The sequence below is a fragment of the Lampris incognitus genome, chromosome 1 (assembly GCF_029633865.1).
Source record: "Lampris incognitus isolate fLamInc1 chromosome 1, fLamInc1.hap2, whole genome shotgun sequence".
NCBI lineage: Eukaryota > Metazoa > Chordata > Actinopteri > Lampriformes > Lampridae > Lampris > Lampris incognitus.
In genome coordinates, this window is record NC_079211.1 from 142085774 (window position 1) to 142110706 (window position 24933).

The 24933-nt window shown below is 43.6% G+C and overlaps 2 protein-coding genes across 3 annotated transcripts; one reads left to right on the plus strand and one right to left on the minus strand.

Annotated features, from left to right (window-relative positions):
• Positions 1-1114: 1114 nt before the first annotated feature.
• rab11fip1a (RAB11 family interacting protein 1 (class I) a) lies at positions 1115-18420 on the plus strand. Of its 2 annotated transcripts, XM_056275280.1 has the most exons (6): positions 1115-1563; positions 10105-10541; positions 10656-11616; positions 13270-15174; positions 15590-15695; positions 16327-18420. In XM_056275280.1, exons 1-6 carry the CDS (start codon positions 1214-1216, stop codon positions 16528-16530), a joined length of 3963 nt encoding a protein of 1320 aa, XP_056131255.1. In that variant the 5' UTR covers positions 1115-1213; the 3' UTR covers positions 16531-18420. The 2 variants fall into 2 exon arrangements, with proteins under 2 accessions (XP_056131255.1, XP_056131262.1); XM_056275287.1 differs by lacking the exon at positions 13270-15174 and having other exon boundaries at positions 16327-18410.
• A 1513-nt stretch (positions 18421-19933) lies between these two features.
• On the minus strand, positions 19934-24443 carry prlhr2a (prolactin releasing hormone receptor 2a). The gene is made up of 3 exons (XM_056293571.1): positions 24386-24443; positions 21224-21711; positions 19934-20599 (listed from the first exon to the last, which is right to left on the minus strand). The coding sequence occupies exons 2-3, from the start codon at positions 21679-21681 to the stop codon at positions 19963-19965; spliced, it is 1095 nt and encodes a 364-aa protein (XP_056149546.1). The 5' UTR covers positions 21682-21711; positions 24386-24443; the 3' UTR covers positions 19934-19962.
• Between the last annotated feature and the right edge of the window lie 490 nt (positions 24444-24933).

The window sequence follows — 24933 nt, forward strand, 5'->3', positions numbered from 1 at the left end:
CAGCCTACTACTACTACTACTACTACTGCTACTACTACTGCTGCTGCTACTACTACTACTACTACTGCTACTACTACTACTGCTACTACTACTGCTGCTGCGACTACTACTACTACTACTGCAACTACTACTACTGCTACTGCTACTACTACTGCTACTACTGCTGCTGCTACTACTACTACTACTACTGCTACTACTACTACTACTACTACTACTACTACTACTACTGCTACTACTACTGCCACTACTACTACTGCTGCTGCTAAATGACATCAAATGTGTCTACAGCCCGTTGGCGTTATTTAGATTTTAATATGACACAGTGACACAATGAGATATTTCCTACTCCACAAACTGTACCTTGCAGTTTCAGATACAAAATAAAAAGGAAAACACACCTGTCTGGACGTTACCTATAAATCCCTCCATCCATCCATCCATCATCCACACCCTGCTCTCAGGGATGCTGGAGCCTATCACTGCAGTCAGTGGGTGGCAGGCGGGGAGACGTCACAGGACCATATTATTATTATTATTATTATTATTATTATTGCACTGAGATCCGTAGTGGACTCCCCAACTATAAATCCTTCTCATGCTACTGATAAGCGCTGGTTGTATTGACTTAACCTGCTGGGCAGGTAGTAAACCATGGAGGTAAGCTGATCTGTGGCTGATGTAAGTGGTTAACGGTCCTCAGTTCCGCAACTTCTTACGCAACTATCCAATCGCGGGCAGCATTGGTGTTTGGCAGAAATATTAGCCAATCAGACAGAAGGAGGTAGAGTATGGGCGGGAACTAATGTCATTAGGGAAGTGAACTTCCAACAACAGCCGAGTCGACGCCAGGAAAACGCTACGAGCAAGTCAGCCTTTACAGAAGCGAATTGCACCTTAGTCATGTATGGAGTACTGTGTCGCGGCCGACGTTACGTTGTTTACGTCATTTAAGTCTCGTTGTTTTTCGGCACAGCGCGAATGTCGCGAGGAGAAGTATGACAACTGTTACGACAACAACCTGAGCGTTCGCGAGTGGCCACTGCGCTTCCTGATTCGAGACCGAAGCTAAGCTAGGTAACGGCCACCGAGGGGGGGGGCAGCGGGGGGGGGGAGACCTGAGGGAAGCAAAAGGTTAACGAACCGATCGACCGATTGAGCTTTTCGCCAGTTTGAAACCGGGGTTACTTGTGACACGGCTAAACAAGCGTGGAAAATGTCTTTGACGGAGCAAAGCCAGCAGTGGTATCCTACAAGTGTGCAGGTAACGGTGCACCAGGCTCGCAATCTACGCGTTAAGGGTAAAAACGGAACCAACGATGCCTATGCCATCATCCAGCTGGCCAAAGACAAGTTTTCCACATCCGTCGCTGAAAAATGTGTCGCCCCTGTTTGGAAGGAAGAGGCGTCGTTCGACTTGACGTTGTTCCATCCCAGTAATGCTGAACGATGCACGCTTTACATCATCGTAATGCACCGTGCCCAGGTGGGTCTCGACAAGTTCTTGGGGCGGGCTGTGGTTAATTTGCTGGAGCTGCACGACGCCAAGTCCCGCAAAAAGACCGAGTAAGTACCTTTGTCAGCGTCGGAAAAAAATGAACTGTTTTGTGTCCTTGTTACAACGTTTCTTAAAACGTTTCTCGTGAACGTACACGACATACCATGACGTCATTGATTTCGTCTGCTTTAAATCGGCTGTAACGTGGAATGCTGTAAGAACTGTAATAACTCTAAGGTGCACTGAACAGTCAGTATATTGCATTGACTAGTGCACTGAACAGTCAGTATATTGAACAGTCAGTATATTGCACTGACTAGTGCACTGAACAGTCAGTATATTGAACAGTCAGTGTACTGCATTGACTAGTTCATTGAACAGTCAGTATATTGTATTGACTAGTTCATTGAACAGTCAGTATATTGAACAGTCAGTATATTGCATTGACTAGTGCACTGAACAGTCAGTACATTGAACAGTCAGTATATTGCATTGACTACTGCATTGAATGGTCAGTATACTGAACAGTCAGTATATTGCACTGACTAGTGCATTGAACAGTCAGTATATCTGTGTTGGGTAAAATGTTTTCTAAACATTTCTGCACATTTACTTTCTTTTCCAGAAAGTGTAAATCTGAGTGTTCTTCACAACTGGTTGGGATTATTTCTGATGGGATGCCAAAGTGGTAGTATGTAAAATACATAAATAGCAATACAATCTGTATGCTGGACATAACAACAGGACCACTTTTGATATTTGTTTAGGAGAGCTATGTTTATCTTGGGAGTTGCAATTTAGTCTAATGAACTAGATTGTAGATTGTAAGCCTTCTTGCTCCTGTGCAATCTGAAAGAAAAACAGCAATCCAACCAGGGCAGTGCAGGAATCCCTCTGTTCTCACTTTTCCACATATCAGCTCACACCGCAGTGAGTGGACACAAACATGTCCATCCAACTCCTTTCTCCTTTTGTCCCGTGTGGTTGAAGCTGGGCAGGTGTAAGATAAGCAGGACCCCCACTCACTCGTTGTTATCCAAGCTTGCTTTTTTGTTGTCAACTTGTGAATGGCTTGTCAAACAAGGGTAGACACCTCTGAGACACATCACAGCTGTAGCATGTTTGAAAAGGTTGCAGTTGTTTGACAACAGAAATCCTTCAGACAGAAACAGGCCTACATTATCATTAACAGTGTAACATTTTGGATGCAGTGTCCTCAGTTTTCTTGCTGTCATGGATTGACTTGTCCATGAGCACTGTTTTTTGTTATTCTTATGTCAAAGTACTTAAAGGTGCTATATACAACATTCAGCACCAGCATCTCAGACCAAAACAAACCTCCCCACTCCCTTCACATTCCTCCCCCCTTCCCCCATTCGAGTGTGTCGAATGTAGCTAAACGTAACAGATAAACATGTAATATCAAGGAATTCACATTATAGACACTACCACTGACTTGTCCTGTAACAAATTGGCCACAGTTTCGAACATTGACCATACACGGTCCAGTTTTGACCTCGTCTTGTTACTTCTTAGCCTAGCTTTAATAATTTTTCTTAACCAAAATTTTCACAAGTGCGTATATGCAAAATCTTAAATATCAGTTCATAGTTTCGACTATGTTTTCCATAATAGTCTCGTGTCACTTCCTCTATGATGGGAGAATATGCATATCTGTCTTCTTTAGGGTGGAAGAAGAATGATATCATAGAAAAGGGTAATATACCAGTGCTCGGTGTGGGTCCAGAGCTTGGTGTAAAAGGGGTATTATAAGGCTTTGTGAGCACAGACCCTGGAGCTCTTGACTGCCAAAATACTTTGAGAATTAGGCCTACTTTCAGCTACCCTTGTAATCCTTGCAGCAAAATAACTTCATTTTAGAAGCACATCGATTATCTGAACAGCTTATCCTGCTCTCAGGGTCACGGGGATGCTGGAGCCTATTCCAGCAGTCATTGGGCGGCAGGCGGGGAGACACAGGCGACAGGCCAGCACAGGGCCGACACACACACTCACACCCATTCATACAAGTGACTCAGTTAACTTGACAAACCAGGAGCAGAGGATTTGGGAGTATGCCCCCTGCTATATACCAGGCAGTCAAGTTTAGTCTTTCTGAGTTATGCAAAAACATAAATTGGCAGTCTATTTCATACCACCTTTCTCTGTAAATTGTTGGAATATAATTCATTTTACACTGAAACCGGACACATTATAAACAAGATAAGCTTAACTTTGAAAAAGGGGCTTAAAAGTCTCCCTCCCTTATCAGTGTCTGAGAATAAAAACAGGTCACCAGCTCAAGCCTTTTAACAGCCGGAACAATTCAAATCACATTACCCCCCCCAGCCACTGGGCTAACTGTTGCCTCACAGTAAGAAGGTCCTGGGTTCGAACCCCAGGCCGTCCCTGTGTCCTTTCTGTGTGGAGTTTGCATGTTTTCCCTGTGTCTGCGTGGGTTTCCGCCAGGTGCTCCGGTTTCCTCCCACCATTAAAAAGACATGCATGTTAGGGTTGATACTCCTGTCTGTGCCCCTGAGCAAGGCAATGGAAAGAGGAACTGGAGTTGGTCCCTGGGCGCTGCAGCTGCCCACTGCTCCTATACAATAGGATGGATTAAATGCAGAAGACAAATTCATTGTGGGAATACAGTGACAAAATAAAGTGGCTTTCTTCTTCTTCTTCTCTTGTCTGTAACTCTAATGTGTTTTTGTAGCTGATACTTCTTGGAGTTGCTGCCGCCCTCTCCATTCCAGTTTGTGGCGATATTGAGAATTCGCGTCTTTAGACAGTGTGAAGTTCATTTCAGTCCTCGCCAAGCTGTGTGACCAAAGGCTATCAGCTGACTCGTTTACGTGCCCATTTTCCAGGGCTGTTTGCCATTATTTTTTTCTCACACTCAAGTTGGTTACATGATGACACGTGGAATTATATATGGGTGTAACATGGGTGTAGCACAGCTCAAAATAACGCCACATGAGTGTTGAAATGTGTCAAGTACACCCTCTTATGTAATAAAAGGTTCTTGCCAAACTTTGAAATAGAAGCATCATCTGAAGATGGGTTTTCGAACCTCTTTTTTTTTTTTTTTTTTTTTAACCATCTCTTAATGGTCACATTTGACTTCTCTCTGGGATAACATTTAGAGAGCCGGTGATAGCTGTATCCCTCTTACAGTAACTTTATTATTATTGTCCCACCAAGATTAGTGTTTACGTTGCGCAAGAACTGCCTCATTTACACGTTTATTGTACTCTTATATCTGAAATCTTATCTTGTGTATACTCGGTAAGTTTTTCCACATTTATGACAAAGTTGATTCCCCTGAATTTCCGTCCGTTATCTTTTCGCGTTTGCTCCCCTTGCTCGGCCTACTCGCTCCGTCTAATCTGGCCTCACTGAAGGCAAGGTCATCGAGTGGTACTGTGTTTGTTCTCCCCTGGAAGTGTGAGGTATTGGATTACTCTCCATGAGGTATTAGATTACTCTCCATGAGGTATTGGATTACTCTCCTACCTCCCTGTTGTGCTGATGTAGACTGACGCTGAAGGCTAAGTTTACCTGCTAAACGGTGGCCCTTTTGTCCTCTAGCATAGCAGAGCCGGGCACGATCTCCACAAAACAAGGTTATGTGAACACACGTTTCAGCTTGTTAAAGAAAAGAGATCATCCAGAGTCATTTGTGAATTTATGAAGCATCGCTGACAGGGTTTGAGTTCATATGAAAGCTTTTCCAAATGTTTGATATTTGTTTTTATTTATTCGTGCTGTTTTTATTTTTTCTCTTATATTGAGGTAGTCGGTTGCCTGTGGGGAGAGAGTTAGGAACCATTTATGGTACATCAAGAAAGCATCACTTAGGGGAGTCCGGGTAGCATAGCAGTCTATTCCGTTGCCTACCAACACGGGGATCACCGGTTCAAGTCCCCGTGTTACGTCGGGCGTCCCTACAGACACAATTGGCCGTGTCTGCCGGCGGGAAGCTGGGTGTGGGTGTGTCCTGGTCGTTGCACTAGCGCCTCCTCTGGTCGGTCGGGGTGCCTGTTCGGGGAGGAGGGGGAACTGGGGGGAATAGCGTGATCCTCCCACGCACTACGTCCCCCTGGCGAAGCTCCTCACTGTCGGGTGAAAAGAAGCGGCTGGCGACTCCTCGTGTATCGGAGGAGGCATGTGGTAGTCTGCAGCCCTCCCTGGATCGGCAGAGGGAGTGGAGCAGCAACCGGGACGGCTCGGAAGAGTGGGGTAATTGGATAGGTACAGGTGGGGAGAAAGAAAGGGAGGGGGGGTAAAAAGAAAAAAGAAAGCATCACTTTATTTTCCTCTGGTAATGGCAAATGAAAAAAGGTTTTTAGTGCTGATCCAGGGGACTCAAATAGGGCAATGCAAAGTGAAACTCGTTTTAAATAAACACTTGTTTATTATCTCCCCCAGGCAGTAGCCTGGAGGGGATTATGTGTTTGGTTGCCTATTTGTGAGGATTTGTGTGTGGGTGTGTATGTCTGTCCACGGCTAATCTCGCAACCCACTGGACCTATCAGCCTTAACATTTTTGTGCACTTATGAGTCTATGATGAAGAACTTCACATGGTTGCAGTGATTAAAAACCTTCAAAAAAAACGTTGGTTCTCGCTATCGCTGCTCCTCCTCTCCATTCACTCACCAGCTTGCCCAACACGGCTTTCCGTTGCTGCCCGAGCGAAGTCAATTGTGCGCATGCATGACTCACATTTACGGTTGAGTCGGATCGGGCGGCGACAGTGTCAGAGAAGAAGAAAGCCACTTTATTTTTGCCTTTGTGCAGTTGCTCAGTTACAATGAAATTTGTCTTCAGTATTCAACCCATCCTATTGTATAGGAGCAGTGGGCAGCTGTGGTGCAGCGCCCAGGGACCAACTCCAGTTCTTCTTTCCGTTGCCTTGGTCAGGGGCACAGACAGGAGTATTAACCCTAACATGCATGCCTTTTTGATGGTGGGAGGAAACCGGAGCACCCAGAGGAAATCCACGCAGACACGGGGAGAACGTGCAAACTCCACACAGAAAGGACCTGGGTTGGCCATGGGTTCGAACCCAGGACGTTGTTGCTCTGGGGCAACGGCGCTAACCACTGGGCCACTGTGCCACCCAAAGTGTTATGCATTTGGGTACGAGTCTTGAAAGTAAACGAGAAGTCGATTGTGTTTCGCATGTCAGAAACTCATTTACTGTTGATCTCACCACAGGAGAGCTGGACGAACACTGCATGAACCAAAAATAATTCCCCTTCGTCACCTCGCTGTCACATGGAAGTGCCATAGTCTCCAATGTTAAAACTCCACTATAGAAATAGCATTTCAAGAGTAGGATTAATCACAGTCACAGCTGACTGACCACTTCTTTTTTCCATATTTCCCCTTCAATCGACTTGGGTGCTGCGCAGGTCTATAATGGCAGGAAAAATAATTTTTTTTTTTTTTTAATCCGTGTGTGAGTGTGTATTTCCCTTCTCCCGGAAGGGGAAAGAAAGGATTTGCCGCCAAGTTCGAACACTGGAGAAGAGGAGATAACGTACGCCTGGTGGAGATCTGCACTGCTTCAGTTTCTGTTGATTCCGGTCCCATTCATTCGTAGTTGAAGCAGGACAAATTTTTCCAGTGTTGGCGTTGTGAATGGCAAATGAACCACGTCATAGGTCTAATTTTAAGGACCCATCTCAGTTAAATAGGAATAACGGAAAATATGAATTTACAGCATTCGGCTACACTTTAATTCGGGAGCTCAGCGGCGTGGGCGGTTTCTGATGTCGCACCACTTGTCTCACCACTTTCTCCGAACGGCTTTATTCTCCTCATGCATTTGTGATGATTTTTTTTTTCAAAGTACCTTTTCTCACTTTTCAAGAAGTGTTTCAAAACTGATTTTTGGTATGTTTTCTGATTTCATTTTTTCTGCGTATTCTGTTTGGTAGGAGACCTCATCTTTTAGTCCTTAAAGCCCCCCTACCCTCTGGCGGGAGGTGGTGAAGCATCCGTGCTGCCTCCACCAGCCTTTGCAACAGTTTCATTCCTCAGACCGTGAGGTTCCTCATCAGCTTGAACACTCGGACCTTCTACACCATGACTTTTTGACCTTCTTCTTTTTGCACAAATAACTGCACTGTCACTCTAAACAACACACCTACCCGCGCAACTACCGCTGCTAGAAACTCGATGTCCGTGTCAGGTGTCCTTGTGACATTTAGGTTTGTGAAGTACTTTTTGTTCTTTAATATCTATTGCGCACTATTTGTTTTTATGAAGAACTGTGGTCCGTGTGAAGCACACTCTCGCTCCCTGTATGTATGAGACGTGCTCATATGCGGAAATGGCAATAAAAGCAGTCTAAGTCTAGATGCCCAAGTGAAATACAAACAAATGTTAGTAATACCAGCTGTCAGTGTGTTGATATTATAGAAAACAATATAATATTTTTCCATATCAACCGCTTTTTATTTTACCACCTGCAAAATGTGTAACCCTGATCACTTTTTATCAGTAGGTTGCAGTAGTATACTAGCTTAATAGGTTATCAATGATGTGAATGCGGACCAACCTCAGAAGAAACTAGGACGGCAAGAGCCCGAGGGTTTGAATGTCAATTAAGGGAATTACACACCAAAATGAATTTGTATTATTACACAAAAGTAGCAGTTTAAACATACAGACAAAAGCAATTTACCCAAAATAACAAACTAAAATAATAGGGTGCGCACAAAAGAAAGCCCCCTTTTTTTTTCGCTTGACCTCAGTCTTTCAATCTTTGGGCCCAAATCAGTTTGTGTCTGTGTCTGTCCTACCACACGATGAGCGAAGAAAGGGGATCCGTTTCACAAAGTCAAAGTCATTATCACAGTCTGGCTCACCACCCAGTTAACTGGGATCTCTGGAATCTGGAAGTTGTCCAGTTGTAAGCTAAATACAGATTCTCTGGGGAAGTGTCGACTTCAGTGAGAACCTGTCTAGCAGGACTGGCCAGAGCCGTGTCGGGGTATAGTCCAGTATTTCTGTACAAACACAGCCAAAGATTCTTGTCAACTAATAAACTGTCACTGTAGTACTTTGTTCCCCTTATTCTAATAAGGCTCACGTCCTCGGTGAATGAGAAGTTGCGGGGAAGGAGGACACAATCGCATATTTTCTTGTTTTATGTTTGTTTTATATTAGGACTGGTGTAACTCTTCTGCGCTCTGAGTAAGCCCGGGCCAACAAGTGTTGTTTGACTTGGCATGCCGTATTTTGGATGGGAGAGGAATGTTTAAATTAGACTCAGTGCAGCCTTCATTACATCCTTTAAAGTGCCCTCCCTATTTATCTGAAAAAGCTGTGTGGAATGTTTGTCTTCTCCCATGCAAGTTTCCTGATGGGTTTTCCCAGTAGAGCCTTTTGGGTTTTTTTTTTAAAAAATTTTTTTTAACAACACTAAAATGAATGCTGTCATGCTGAACTCGACATGAACTGCTCAAAAGATTGTCTGGTTGCTGCTTGACAAAGACGGTAGGTTAGTGCCTAATGTCTCTATATATACAGTGACGAATCTAACACTTTATCTCCCATGGACTTCCTTTGAACCTCCTCACTCTAGTGAAGAACACTCCTATGATATCTTCAAGGAGGAATTCACGCAGTGACCTTTTGGCCTATCGGGTGAAAGGGTAAATCGTGCTTAGGACAACAATTCAAAAAGGGGATGGGTGTAGCTTATCGGGCACTCCTTTCATTTCCTGTACCACAAGAGCTATTGATGCCAGAGCTTTAATTGCACTGGCATAAACTCAATATTTGCATGTAACAGGAGTAGCTACTTGTTTTGAAATGATTATAGAAAGTCTCTTCCAAAACACTCCCGCATGGAATTACTGACATGTACTGATTGTGTTCTACAAGGAAGATGTGAGTTGGTGAGCCAGGACAAAGCCATGTTTGTTGTGCTTTATCTCTGGCTAACACGTTGTTCCGAGCAGGCACTGGAACAAACTGTACACCAGTTAACGCTATCTATCAGCAACAGGTCCACAGAAACAGGCTGTTGAGTCAGGGACAATGGGCTGAATAAAGATGATGCAAAAACTTTTTTTTTTTCAATCAAAGCTGCTACGAGGACTTTTCACTCATTATTTATCAATCTGAATTTGATTTTGATGTCTCAGTATGACAAAAATAAGCAAATGAGACTGTCAGCGATATTAGATGTTGCTATTTAATGATTCCAAATGCTTGTCTCGGGGTCAGATTCCCCACAAAAACTAATGAAACAGTTTGCTACACAGACGGGATGCATAGCCACAATTAGAGATATATAAACTCATAGCTGTTTATCTTGCAAAGAGCTTTTTTTTTCTAAAACATCATTACGTCACTCACTCTTCTCTTCTAACCAAATGCATGAGTTACCAGAGAATCATTTTAGATCTTTGCGACTAATGCAAAATGAAGTTCTTCTACTGCTTTTGTCCCCAGGGGCACATGACGTCTACAAACATCCCAAACTCCTTGTAGCTGCTTTGAATAAACCTCATTAGGTATCAAAGTTGAAGTAAAAAGGTCTAGTAATGTTTCCATTTTAATTAAAAGCTGTTCTCTCTGTTATTCATAGTTGGTTCAAACTGGTGGATAAGACTGGGAAGGAGGACAAAGCCCGGGGAGAGGTGCTGCTTGACATCCAGTTCATGAGAAACAACTTGTCAGCCAGCATGTTTGACCTTTCCATGCAGGACAGACCACGTTCCCGCATCTCTAAAATAAAGGACAAAGTTCGTGGGAAGAAAACGGAGGGCCTTTCTGATTCGGCCTCTGCTATTGTGCCGTCTGTCAGCCAAGTCCTAACAGACAGTGATGGAGAGGCCGATTCTCAGTCACTCAGTCAATATCCGGGGATCAAGAAGAAGTCGAAGCTGAAGTCACTCTTTGCTCCCAAATCAAACTTACAGCGCAACATCTCACAGTCCATGTCTACTCTGGGCACTCTCCCTGAGAAGAACTCCTCTCTCAGTGGCAGCCGTTCCTCTGGCCTCAATGTCGACTCTCCTGAAGGTAACTTGAGCCACAAACCCTGACGTATTTTGTTTTTTCTTTGCTGTACTTTGCAAGTTATGTAATGTTTTGCATGTAAATAATGGCATCATACTTCACCTTTCTTTCCAACAGTTAAAAAGAAATTTAAGCTCCTGGGCCACAAGCGCACGGGCAGCAATGACAGTAAGGTGTCTCAGGGCCCCTTCTCTCTACTGGGTCGGTCCAAACAGAGCTCTAGTGACCTGAACAACCTTTGCATCAATGGCAGCCATGTGTATGCAGAGGAGGTCGAGCCCAAGAGTGGGTCAACGCTCAGCCTGAACAGCTCTGGCCAGGGCTCCGTGGAGGATGTCCACAGACATGACTCTGACGTCTCTGCACAATCTCTCAAAGGCTTTGCTGTCCCTTCCAGGCAGGAGCCCACAGACAGAGCTCTGCTGGATCAACAGCGCCATCTTGAGGAGGAAGAGAGAAAGCAGGCAGAGGAGAGGCGCAGCGCAGAGGCCAAGAGACTGGAGGAAGAGGAGAAACACAGGGCACAGGTCAAGCGACTGCAGGAGGAAGAGGAACGCAAATACCAGGAGGAACAGGAGAGAAGGAGGCGCTTTTTAGAGGATGAGGCAAAGAGGAAGAAACGGATGGAAGAGGAGGAGGAGGAGAGGCGAAAACAAGAAGAACGCAGGAGATTGGAAGTGATGGAGAAACAGAGGCTTGAAGAAGAGCGTCAGAGACGAGAGGAGGCACACAGAGAAGAGGAGCAGAAACGCCAGGAAGAAGCCTCCATGAGTGAAAGGCTCTCCTCTTTGTTTGGTATGATCAGAAAGAAAGAAGAGAAAAAGGAGGAGGTTCAGCAACAAAGTGACGTTAAAGAAGTGGCACCCATACCTGACCCTCATCATGCTTCAGGAGATCTGGAAGTACATAGTCCCCACCAGTCCACCAACCCATTCGAGGAGATCCCCCTCAGCCCAGAAGCCCTAAATCCTTTTGATGAGAAAGCAGCAGATCAACAGAAAAACATTCGCAACCAGCAAACCCCATCTGCCATGGTCTTCCTCAACCGAACTGCTAAAGTGTCTGCAGTCAAACCAAGGTAGGTGTTTTTCTTTTATTTTTAAGTAAAGTGACAGTGACAAGAGGGTACCCTTTTACTGTTTACATGCTTCTGTGTGTTTTGTGTGTGCGCGCGTGTTAGTATTGCAATCTAATTCTAATTTTAATCAATTTAATCCTCCAATACCCCTGCACACTATCTTTGCCATTTGGCCTTATTTGCATTTTTATTCAATCAGTGACCTGCAATTTACCAGTATGATGACATAACGGCAGCATGAAGTTCAGATTGATGGTTTTGCTTTGCTTCATTAACCCAGACCAAAATAAGATGCCAGCATTAAGAAGCAAAAATGCAGTACTAATAGGCTACATATGACTATGTAAGATAATGGGATGGAAAGCGATGGTTTATTATTCCTTGAGTCTCTCAAATTGAATGAATGTTAAATTAAAACTAACTGGAATTGGGTATTCTACAGCTTTTTTCCTCTCCTTGCTTACCCTGGCTCAACTTTCTGAGCATCTTGTGCTACAAAAAGAATTTCCTTAGATTGGTGATGGACCTGTTCAGCCAGTTAGGTCACTGTGGTTCTTGGTTTGTACTGTCGAATCTGGGCGTGTCATCTGTTTTTTAGGAATGGTATGATGTAGAACAGGTTGTAGGCTGAAATGATCTCACAAAGGATGACTAGCCAGCCGTGTTACTGTCTTATTTTGATACCTTGAGAGGTTGACTTTGGTTGTTGTTTTTTTTTAAGTCTTTTTTCGCTTTGGAACACTTTTTAAATTGGATTGTAATGGTAATATGTTTTCTATGTTAAAGTTTGTTTGTGACTTATTATTAGTATAATTTGCTTGGTAAGGCTTCTAATTGAGACTTATACTAGAAGAATTTGGGTCATTTGTTGTGTCACTACTACCCTGAAGCTACCACATATAAGCTGTTTGATGCGTAATGCATAGTTACTGGCAGATCTAAAGTGTTAAAAATTAGTAGTTTTTGTTTTCAGCTCAGCATAATGTAATTATCTATTAGAAGCACTGGAAGTATTGGAAGCCATAAGGCAATAGAGTCAATTTCATGATGGTGTCCTGTTGCACAGGCTTTGAGGTAGCCTAATCATGGCCAGTCATATTTACAATTCTGATGTATGTATAAGGTATTAATTTTTTCAGCTCGAGCCATGTTAGATTTCATAACACAATCACTGTGTTTACTGGCATGATGGCATTTTAACAGAATTCTAAAATGAACACGAGGGCAGGTTGTTGTTTGCTGATTTATAGGAAAATCCATTTGATAACAAAGTGAGATTGATATCATACTAACAAATACTAACAAATGCTGTAACACTGCCTGGGGGAATTTTTAAGGGGATATGTACAGTTTTATTGTTGTTTTTCTATGACATCACAGTCTTATTTCTGTTTTCTATGGTCTAAACACATAGCCTAGGAAATAGCCCTTTAATTTTTGCGTGGATCATTCCTTTGAGGCTGCATGTCTCAATTTTTTATTTTGCTAGAATGTTTTTATTATACTATAGAAGCTATAGCAGAATGTACTACCACTGTTGATGGACTTGTCTGAGAGATGCTTGTAATATGGGTGATGGGTTTATGGTGGTGACCAGGGTCACATTTTAGGGTACATACTTACCTTTAGGCCTTTGTTCTCACTCCCTGGCAGATTGGCTGAAAGTCTGACACCTGAACCCACTGACTCTCAAACCCATAGTCAGCAGTGTCCTCCTTCCCCAACCACCTCTGAATCCACCCTCTCTAGTGTCCCGTCCGAGTCCCCTGATATGTTCTCCAACTTGCATTCATCCCTTGCCCCCCCTAAACCTGATAGAAGCTCCCACCCTGGAAGCACAGAGAATTTGTCCTCTGTGGGATCTTCACCAGTTTTGACTGAGAAGAAGAGAAGAGCACCCCTTCCACCAACCAGTAATGCTCATAGAGCTCACACTGGAATTTCTACACCAGTGGAACCACCAACACCAACAAGAAGTGTATCTGCTGGTGGAAGTAATCTTGTCCCTATTAGGGCGATTGAAAATGCAGGAAACATTGAGGAGAATAGAGCAGAGCATGGCAAAAGACCACCTCTGCCACTTCCAGACTATGAAACCTTGTTTCCACAGAAAAGACATGGAGTACAAGGTCATTCTCGATGGGATCATATCATTGCTGAGGTTAATCAGAGAAAGAGGGACTATCCACCAACATTAATTGGTCAAGAAATGAGTGTGGATGGCCCAGAAGATCATACACCCCCTCTTAGATCCTCACTCACACAGGCGAGGTCTACTGTCCCCCACCACCAGCAAACACAATCTCATGAGACCAAACCAATCTCTTTAAAAAAGGTGGCAGCCCCCGCTCCTCCTAAAGTACTTGCTGCTACACACCCCAGACCAGTTGATTCCATCCAAAAACCAAACCAGAATGTTGTACAAGCTCACCCATCTGTGGAGAGGTCTAATGCAGGATCTGTAAATACTGACACTTCAAACAGAGATGTTCGATTGGTGATACCCAAGGATGGGGCAAGAAAGGCACTGCACCCACCCACTCTCACTACTGATCACAAACAAGTGCTGCCAGATGAGGTGCCCAGACCTATTAGTCAAATAGGAGGGAACTTAGGACTGGATGATGACCAAAACGCTGAAGAAATGCCCACAGCCAAACCCAGACAAAGGGGTGTTAGTAAAGAGTCAATGAAACAAACAGACTCTAACACAAGACAAACCGTTTCTGTCCATAATATTAATAGCAGCAAGCCAACAGTATCCACCTCAGATGATAAAGATTGGGACAAGAAGATGATGGCGACAAATGAGAAGTTTGCTGATGACCCATTCCCCAGTGGTGAGCTTCATTCCAAAGACCCATGGACACAATTGGATCAGGGCCATGTTGAAGATGTTTTCACTGGCAAAGTGCAGAGAGAGCAGAAATTTGAAGATCAGGGAATGTCAGGAGATGATCTTGATAAACTTTACAGGTCAGAGAATCCAAGAGATCCCTTTTCCAGCTTTTATGGCAGCAATGCAGACAAAAAGCCTGAGCACAAGAATCAGGGTTTCGAACAAGGTCAGCATGGTCCTGTTTTCCAAGCAAAACATTCACAGCAAAAAACAGAGGTTTATTCAACTCATGCTCCATCTAATACCAGAGAGACCAAAGTTCTGCAAGAACCAGCATCTAATGAAGAAACAGTCGCAGCTAATCAAGGCCTCACACCCAAAGATACTCCATCTATGTCTATTACCTATGGATCCCTTACACTGCCGTCTCAAGTTGATGAAAAATCAAAGAACAGCTATTATGGAGGAGAAAGGGTGGAAACTCCCTTTAGCACAGATGTATCTGGAGCAGATCCTTTCAATGTACTCTCCTCTTCCCCCGTGTCCTCTGTTTTGACTACCCCAGAGGCTCACCAGGTAGCTATGGACGAATCTGCATTTGAGCCAGGAGGTTTGTCTGGGGGAAAGAGTCTTTTGCGGGCCTGGGTTTCACCCTCTGATGTTCAGCCTGTAAGTGCACAGAATAGCAATGGAGGTGGGCTGGCCTCAACACCTCGCAGGTGAGCTTGAAAAGGCTAGTTACGAAGTATGTATTTGCAAGAATGTCACAGTGATGAGTTGATTAGCCTTATGTAAAAAACTGGTTGGCTGTTGATATATCTGTGGAGGTGAAGTGCTGGTGTTTATCTGAGGTAGCTTTCTACTGTGGAAAGCTTAAGTTTCATGTGCAATAGTATATCTGGCTGACAGTGTGCAGGGGGAAACGAAGGCAGTCCTTTTGACAGAACTTGAAGCTGCAGAACATTTTATTCATCTTTTTCTTTCAGTCAATGCATAGTAACTTTTTTTTATCTAATAACTATGCTCTCTGAAGTCTATGCACATCAGTTGTCATGCTGCATTTGTATTGAGTGCAATAATGTAAGTAATTTCTTTGAAATGTGCATATAAGAAAAATATTCCATCTCTTGACAGGCCTCATCCGGTGAAGCCCATGAGTTCAGTGGAGAACCAGTATTCCATCAGCAGCCCTGCTGTGAGAGATGCAAAAAAGCATGACAACACAGCAGGGAAGATAAAGGTACCACTGCATTTATATGAGAGACAGTACTGCGAAAGGATTTTAAGATGCATATAGGCTATTACATCACTAAATCTTTCTTGGTAACAAAGCTGAGTTTAGCTTCCCCCAGAACATCTCGGTCGGATTGCAGTGCATGATGGCTTCTGGTTCACTGACACTCAAACATGGGGCAGAATATGTGGTTTAACGTTGCGTGATTAAAAATAGTGCTTGTTCCTTGGACTTCAATATCACTCATTACCCTTTCATATAAACATTCTCATAGATACAGATACCCGCTATTTCTCTGGTGTCTGTTTATGGAATTGCCACAAAGATGCTCCTTCAAGTCTACCATCTATATGGAGGCTAATATGTGTTATTAAATATTTAATTTGAAGCCTTAGGAAATACTAGAGTCATGGAATCATTTAAGTTACAATAGGTCTCTCCACTATGTAAGATTTTTTTCAGATCTCAAATGTATTTGCTTAACAGCAACCCAGTCAAAAAAAATCGAACATTTGAAATAACCCATTCGACCAACAGCCTGTAAAATGGAATACACCTTTGTAGACAAAATCGTCATTAAGAATGCCATAGGTATGGTAATGATATTACATTGCAATCATCTTCTCATTCCTCTTAGGTGGCAGACTCGGTGGAAAGTGGACCTTATACTCAGCTGACCCAGGAAGAGCTGATCACACTAGTAGTGAAGCAGCAGATGGAGATGTCCAAAAAGGATGCCAAGATCATCGAGCTTGAGGAGTACATAGATAACCTTTTGGTCCGCGTAATAGAGGAGCAGCCTAGTATCCTGCTCGCCCTCGGCTCTGGCAAGCCAGCTTAGGGCAACCGGGAATGCTAAAGCAAAAACAGCAAGCACAGTTAAGTATTTTGTGTGCTTTTCTACTGTTGTCACTGTGTATTGGGAAATGTAATCTTTAAACAGATTTTATTTCCTTAGAGTGTGCACTTTCTTTTTTTACTCTCTCTGTGAAGTCGGAGTAAAATTTGTCTATTTGAAAACGCTGGAAATTGTGTCTGAAGTCTTAATAATTAGACGATGACAAACTAATCATTTTGAAGATAATCATCTGAAATTCTTTTTGCTATAAACTACCAGAATTTGCTTTGAAACCACTTCATTATATATCAAATACACTACATCTTGATTTGTATGTTAGATGAAAGCTCAAATAAGTTTTATTTATCATAGTTGATGTATAATATATTCTGTTATTGCATCCGAGGTGCAAACAGGAATTTACTGTCTGCACCTCCTGGCTACTCTACACTGAACTTTGCAGTGGTTCTGTTTAATCTACATATGGATAACAGCAACTTCTTTGACCATTTCACACCGGTATCCCATATCTTTTAATTTATTTTTTAGGACTAATTTATCATTTGCTTACATGATACTTCTTGATGCTATGATGATTTTTTCATAGGTCCAACAAGGAATTACAGCTTTATTGCATGACCTCATCAAGTGACTAAAGATTCAGTCGTTTGTGGTACAAGTGTGCGTAGTTGGGGCAAAAGTTCAGGTTGCCTTGATTTATCATCCATCCTACACTGCACCTTTTTTTTTCTTCCTTTTTTGGAGCCTTTTTCTTTTTGAGTCTGTCCAAATGTAATTTTTGTTCACACAATCAACATTCCTTTCATTTGTTCCTTACCTCAATAGAACATTACCTGTGCTTCCTTGCCTTTAAAGTACTATGTGCCTATTTCTGCTCATACTGTTTCATATAGAAAACCAGCAATATGTAGATGTAGCTAGCCAGTTGGTCATTTACTGTACATGGTTTGTACAGTGAACAATGATAAATAAGAGATGTAGTGCTCTGGATAGACATTTATTCATGTTTTTATCACGTTGTCCTCTTCTGTTGATTGATCTTTTAGCACAATCGCTTAATATGCAAGCTCCAAAGTACACATCTTTGTGGGGAAAAAAATGTAAGTCATAGTATCCGAATCAAATTGTCCTCTGATGATGATAATGAGAAATATGTGCTCATGGTTATGAGTGTGTGTAAGTTATGTTTTAAAAATCAACGATGAGACAAACGATTCTTTTGTTATGAGGATTACATCAATGTTGGCCTTCTGGGATGTGTGGGAAATCCAGCCAAGACTCTGATTGTAGTTTTATTCCACCAGTGAGTGGATCGTAAACACTATGTCTTACATTATGAAGTATAGCAATAATAACGGTGATTACATCTTTAAAATATTTTTGAATTGTGCCTTCCAGTTTTCTAAATTCCAGTCTTGTGATTGTTATGGCTATTACATCTGGTTTGTTGTCTTCACTGGATTGTGAGCTCAAAGATTGTGCTGAATGTATGACGTCTTGTCACCTTTGTCAGAAACGGAATCGATATTAGTTTTCTCAAAGGAGAAGTAATGCTGTGCAAAAAAATTGATTTTAATTGAAATAAAATGACACTAATTGTTGCTCCAAATTCTTTTCTACATGCTTGTTTGTTTGTTTGTTTTTTGAGTTGTTCCTTATCCGATGCGAGGGTCTAAGGACAGGATGTTGTGTTGCTGCAAAGCCCCCTGAGGCAAATTTGTGAGTTGGGCTATACCAGTTGACTGTTACATAACCATTCTAGAGAAGTTTTTTTTTTAACCTTATACCTAATAATTCCACATAATCTACTTATTGAAAGCTTTTCTAAGATCCTTGCTGACCTCCTGAGATCAACTGTGTACCTAGTATGTTAAATATTAACAAAAAGGAGAAGATAAACGATCCCAGGTTCAGTCCTTTTATTCCGACTGCTACAAGTGAACCATTGTCATTGGTTTATGTAATAATTTCACTCCCTAACCTTTGCATTTACTTTTTTTACCATTTGGAATGAAGTAATCTTGAAAAGGGGAATGCTTCTGGGTAATTAATTGCATCATTCATAATTTTTCTCCTGCATATTTTCTGTGGTCACTTGTAGCATAAAGGTTATAGTTATAGTGTTTCTCTCTGTTGCTAATGCCGTGGCTTTTTCTTTTCACAGTAGTAATCTAAAATGGAACAAATAAGCGTTGCATTCTATTTTCCCTGACATAGAGATGTGTTGAATGCAATCTGTTGCCATGGTAGCGCATAGCAGTCTTTTTAAAGTACAGCTTTTTGTTTTGTTTTGTTCTGTACGTGGAACCATTAGTAGAAGGTTATGTGTGTCTACTATAGATATGTGAGTACCTCAGCCTATATGGAGCTGCATGCAGAACGGCTGCCTCTCAGACCTTGGGATGCTCCACATTTTTGTCAAGTTCTCTGAACGCTAATTTCAGCTTTCACTGTTCACTGGACTTGAAACCAAAAAAAAACGAGATTTAATATCAAAACACGAACATGACCTTTTAAGTAACTTCACGTATTACAACGTTAACTGGACCTCACAAACTATAAACACCTTGTCAACACAATGACTAGAGTTGAATACAGTCAAAATGGAATTAGGTTTGAAAAGAAGGAATTGGGCCTTTTCCCAAAGAATGATGATGCCAATACAGTTTTTGTTTCCCAGATTCGATGAATCAATTTTTCGTAAATCCATTAAGCGTCATCGTCATTGCACAACTTGGGGAAAAAAACATCAATTTCTATCTACGTAGTGGAAAAACAACGCGTCGCAAAAACCTGAAACAGTTTCATGGATGACTCGAATCGAGCTCACATACAAATGCTAAAATAAACATTTAACCCACTGGTTTCAGCAGGGGCGATTCTAGGATCAGAGCTTTAGGGATGCTGAGCACCCACAGTGCTGGCCGACCAGGCAAGATAAATTTTGGGGGGGGGGTGGATCAAACCATTTTCGAAGCATGGGGGGTGCTGTATTTTTGTTGTTAAAATATTACGTTTAAGCCATATACTGGATATGGTTTTGACATTTCTTCAGCTTATTAAACATGGACATACGGTAAAAAATAAAAAATCTCTTCAATTTTAGGGGTGCTGGGGTTAAATTTAGGGGTGCTGCAGCACCCCCAGAAATGGGGCTAGAAACGCCTATGGTTTCAGGACAAAAGACTTTCGATGTATCACGGTCGATTCTTGGCGGTGACCCTGTGAGCAACGGTGCTTATCATGTGCGTTTAGCTTCAAGGCTAACTCGTGTTCTGGTCTCACACGTGACGTCATTGTGTCCACCTGTCTCTGTCGTCTGTTTAATTACTACACCTCAATGTCCAACAAAACAGAAATGAAGAAATGCACTGCTAAACGAGGCGGATGAGAGAGGCCCGGAGAAACCCAGCCTCACAGCACCACGCTGGCTGTGGCACAGTTATTGGCGGGAATGCCGATGCGGCGCTTGCATGTGAACATTTTGCGAAGCTCGGCACGGAAGCGGTCATGCAGCCAGGCGTAGAGGAAGGGGTTACAGCACGATGAGCTCATCGCGCACAGGTGGCAGAGCAGCTGAATGAGCAGGAAGTAGCGCTTGTCGATCAGGTCGATGTCAATGTCCCGCAGGACGTTGAACACGCTGATGGGCATCCAGCAGAATCCGAAGGCCGCCACCACGAGGCTCACCAGACGGAACGTCTTCCGCTTGCGTGTGCGCTGAGCCTCAGCTTGACTTTGGGTGTGGTGGCCAGGCACAACACAGTTCCGAAGTTTGACAGAGATACAGAGGTACGAGATGCACAGGGCCGACAGAGGCAGGACGTAGCTGATGAAGAGCGTGCTGTACGCATAAGCCAGCCTCTCCCTCTCCTGGCCCATCCAGAACTCCTCACAGATGGTGAAGCCCTCATTCTTGAACTCCACATGGTAGGTGTGGGCCACAGCTGGGGCCACCAGCCCACAAGACAACAGCCAGATCCCAGCCAGAAGGTAGGTACACGCCAAGACTGAGATGCGCTTTTTCAGAGGATGCACTGTGGCATAATACCTGAGAAAAAGGGAGGGGGGGGGAAGAAAACCCAAATACTTGGATTATACTGGATAAGATCATGTAATATTTCTCTGACAAATATTTCTATAGCAGATTTGTGCAGCGGCACAGGCTGTAACTCGTGCAAAATCTAGGGGAAACAAAAACGCTACACCATGACAGGGATAGTTCGATTCAAATTTGCTGGAATTTAGTTACGTACTCTAGTGTCTAGTGCTGAAAGTAGCGGTAGCAGACTCTAGTGTATATTATCTAAACCTTCAGACAGCCACTAACATTTCTGAGATGGTTTTTCAGAAGTACAATAAAAACACCTACTACTAGGCGTTTAGATTTGCCTTTCTGCAAAGTTGTGCAACCTTTAACGTGAAGGGATGAGATTCATTATGCTCCAAGGCAATAGGCATTATTTATTCACTGATGTAGATTGCATACAAGTGTCCCAAGAGACTTAACAAGGAGTGCTTTTGGCTAGTGGGGCAACCGTATTGCAAGAAAATCCAGTGCAGAAACCTGTGGTACAAACGGCTAAAAATGTGATATAAGGAAGAAGAAGAAAACAACTATCACTTTCAAAGAGGTTTCTCCAAGTATTCTATTGCCACCCAGAGCATAGCTTACCGGTCTACACCGATGGCAGTAAGAGTGAAGACAGACACGTATACAGTCACAGGCTGAATGAGATAGACCAGGTAGCACATGAAGCGGCCAAATACCCAGCCACGAGGGTTGAAGGCGTAGGCCAACGTGAACGGGACACAGGTGGCGCACATCAGCATGTCAGAGAACGCCAGGTTGCCGATGAAAAAGTTGGTGACGTTGTGCATCTTGCGGGTGCGGCAGATAACGTAGAGGAGCAGATAGTTGCCGAAGACGCCCACCAGAACCACCAGGGTGTAGCATGGGATGATGAGCAGCTTGAAGGACTGCAGCAGCTCCACGCCCACAAACTGGGAGCTGCGCTTGGCGGAGCCATTCCGCAATGGCGCCTCGAAGACCTGACCAGTGTTGTTTCCCTCCACACTGGCAACGCACGACGGCGTTAGCTCTGCGGCCCAGCCGCTGCCGATGCCCTCCATCCCAGCAGGCCAAGGTCAACACAGGGGCGCCTGAGGAAACGAGACATAACTATCATTATAGTTAATTATTAGCTAACATTATTATGTTACAGCATGTAGGCAGTGAGGCATCTTCTAAGACGACCAACATAATAATTTCAAGAGTAAAAAAAAAAAGTATTATATCAACATTTGTCAAACGTTTACCCTGAGGTGTGCTGCATGGCAACAGCAGAAACAGGTCAGAGACAATGCGGAGGCAAAGAGCCGCCCCCACACCAAGCGGAGAAGCTCCAGAAAAAAAGAGGGAAACCCAGGGGGCCGTTGCTAATCATTAAAACCTACAATTACAAAAAACATTTTTGTTTTGTTCTCGGGGCCTCAAGTTGGCGGAGTTTGCTGTGCTGAACTCACAAATACAATAATAGAAGGCGTCTTTCAAAATATTTCCCACGATTGTGAAGACGTGGGCTTCTTCGTTCATACTGTAAACTACTAATAAGACACGTTAGCCCCTAGCTAACGGGTCTGACCCTTTAGCCGAGCGGTTAGTGATGTCGCCTTGTGGTGCAGTACATCTCGTGTCGAATCCCGCACCGGGCAAGAAAATAACCGGTTACAACACGTACATATTTGCCTACACACCCATGGAGTTCTTTTTTTTAGCTTTCGAGTTTGTCTGACCGGTCCGAGTAAAGCCGCCTGATGGTTATTTGTAATTCCTTTCCCCTAACATCTGTTGGTCTACCGCTTGTAACGAGCGTGTAACCCGGGCTTGCAAAGACATCAGCGTTCTATAATTGTCTCTGAGACTAATTTCAGGGTTAAAAACCCCATGGGCTGTAGCATATGGGTTTGAACATACACACGGAGTAATACGGTGGTGAGCTTATACTATAGGTAATACGACCGTATTACTCCGTGTACTTTTTTTTGGTACGTACTAAATTTGTACGTACTGTAACGTGCACGGATAAGTAGACACGCTGGCCGCTGGTTAGCGGGTCTGACCCTTTAGTCTAGCGGTCAGCGATGTCTCCTGCGATGCGGGCGATACGGGTTCGCTTCCCGGCCGCGGCAGTTCCTGTGGTTGCGTTGTCCCCCGAATTCGCTACAGTACGAACGATTGTCCCTTAAGGGAGAGCCTTCGCTCCTGGTATTCTACTAAGACTGAAACAAATGATACTGGTATAAGGCGTCTGATCCTCTTTTAACAAAATCTCAACACCAGGATCCAAAGCAAAGAGGGAGCGGGGCCACTCTGAACACGAGCCTCAGTTGTTCCAGACAGCTCGTTAGTTTGCTGCGTCGGCTGTGACCCTGGCAATGCGGCGAGGCAGGCGGTAACAGGATCTTTCTGATTTGACTTTTCCGAAGAAGTCAATTTTGGTGCATCTTTGAAATTTGCCTATCCTCGTGTCAACGTGTTCAGGAGAAAAGGGCCAATCAACACGGAGAGAGGAGCTGCCGAAGCACAAATGATTCCTGACGCACTTAACAGTTCAAAATGAGCTGCTGATTAGCCACCTTCCAAACGGCTTATATGTTTTATGAAAAGCAACGAACTGAAGAGTTTACTCTGCTTTTTCTTTCTTTTTGTTGCTTGGTCTTGGGTCTTTCTGTTACGTTTAGACATGTCAGCAGCCCTGACACCCAGTAAATTGCTCTGCTGCATTGGTGAACACACTCACACACACACACACACACGCGCGCGCGCGCGCGCACGCACGCACACACGCACGCACACACGCACACACAAGCCTGTATCCAAACAAATACAGCACCCAGGGGAAAGTAGAAGCAGAGGACAATTCTAGAATCTAGAACCTCTAGATCCTTTCTAACTATATGATGTGTAAGTACTAGCACAACAGCCCAATACAAAAGGTTTAGCTGCTCAGCTGCTTCAAAACAGTCACTTCAATAGACTTAGCAACCCAAGGACACATAAAGATAAAATGAGAGAGAGAGAGAGAGAGAGAGAGAGAGAGAGCGAGAGAGAGAGAGAGAGAGAGAGAGAGAGAGAGAGAGAGAGAGAGAGAGAGAGAGAATCGTTATGAAATAAATTGTTTTCTCCTTTTTTGTGAGCAGTAATTCATTCATAATAACAAAGGAAGCTGTAAAATGCAACACTGCAAAAAGAAACAATCAAGTCTTAACCTACAGAGTGGTTAAGATATATAAAGCTTAACCTACAGAGTGGTTAAGATATATAAAGCTTAACATACAGAGTGGTTAAGATATATAAAGCTTAACCTACAGAGTGGTTAAGCTCTATATCTATCAGACAGGGTATAATGTTGTGAAAAGTAACGGGCTGGGGGCTTTTCATCAGAAATAAAGCAATAAATAAATGAACTAGAAGGGTCACATCGACTGTGTTTGATTCAAACAACACCTCTTGTATCATTGTCACTGGATGAATACTGCATGATTTTTAGTGCCCCCCCCCCTGACAACTCATCTGTTCTTCTAGGGTGCACTGTAAACAACAGAAATTGGAAGAAAAAAAATTCTATTATATTCTATTTGCCTCTTGTCCGATCAAATAAAGGAGGGAGGGGTGGTGGTGACGCTGAATCCAGCAGAAATCTGGTTAACCTCTACCACTTAAGTTACACGCCGTGCAAGGCAAGGCAAGACAGTTATTGACCAGTATTAACCAGACGAGGTGGACAAAAAGAACTGTCTGCTGAACATTAGAAATGAAAGGAAGTACGCCTACCGTGCCTTAATTGTCCGGTATTGGATCGGAGAGCACCGGCTGCCCTGTAGCAACGTGTCCTGGAGCCTCCGCTGTGCAGGTGGACCCTCTGTGACGTCGGCGCGCTGCTGGACCTTCTGGTCTGCGCCCCCGGAGCGACGCGCGTTTCCAACTCCAGAAACAACAACAACAACGCGGACGAATCGATTCAAAACGGCGCTATTGCCACAGCCCACTCGAGGCTATTGCTATCATTATTATCAATATTATCGTCGTTATCTGTTTAAATGCACGAGAACCAAGAAAAGTGATGCAGGTGTTGCACCAGAATCTGCGACCGTCGAAAATTGTGACTACGGTCGTGCTGAACTCCACGTAACGTCACTAGATGGCGCGCCGGAGGGGACGACGGGCGCCTTCAATTTAGTTACCCGAACCACAACCACACCCAACCAATACCACTTAACCCACACCTCACCCGTGCCTAAACATAACCAGGAGGTGGGAGGAGTCGGAGGTGTCCGCCGCTGAACTCTCTTGGAGGACTGATCCCGCGTTTTGTTTGACCA

What these genes read in the sequence shown, in the direction of transcription:
- prlhr2a (XM_056293571.1), bottom strand. Translation starts at nt 21,681, where the DNA reads ATGGAGGGCATCGGCAGCGGCTGGGCCGCAGAGCTAACGCCGTCGTGC. An exon ending in ACTGCCATCGGTGTAGACCG is followed by an intron (nt 20,600 to 21,223) that starts GTAAGCTATGCT and finishes CCTTTTTCTCAG; the next exon opens with GTATTATGCCACAGTGCATC.
- rab11fip1a (XM_056275280.1), top strand. Translation starts at nt 1,214, where the DNA reads ATGTCTTTGACGGAGCAAAGCCAGCAGTGGTATCCTACAAGTGTGCAG. An exon ending in AAGTCCCGCAAAAAGACCGA is followed by an intron (nt 1,564 to 10,104) that starts GTAAGTACCTTT and finishes TGTTATTCATAG; the next exon opens with TTGGTTCAAACTGGTGGATA. An exon ending in ACACAGCAGGGAAGATAAAG is followed by an intron (nt 15,696 to 16,326) that starts GTACCACTGCAT and finishes CATTCCTCTTAG; the next exon opens with GTGGCAGACTCGGTGGAAAG.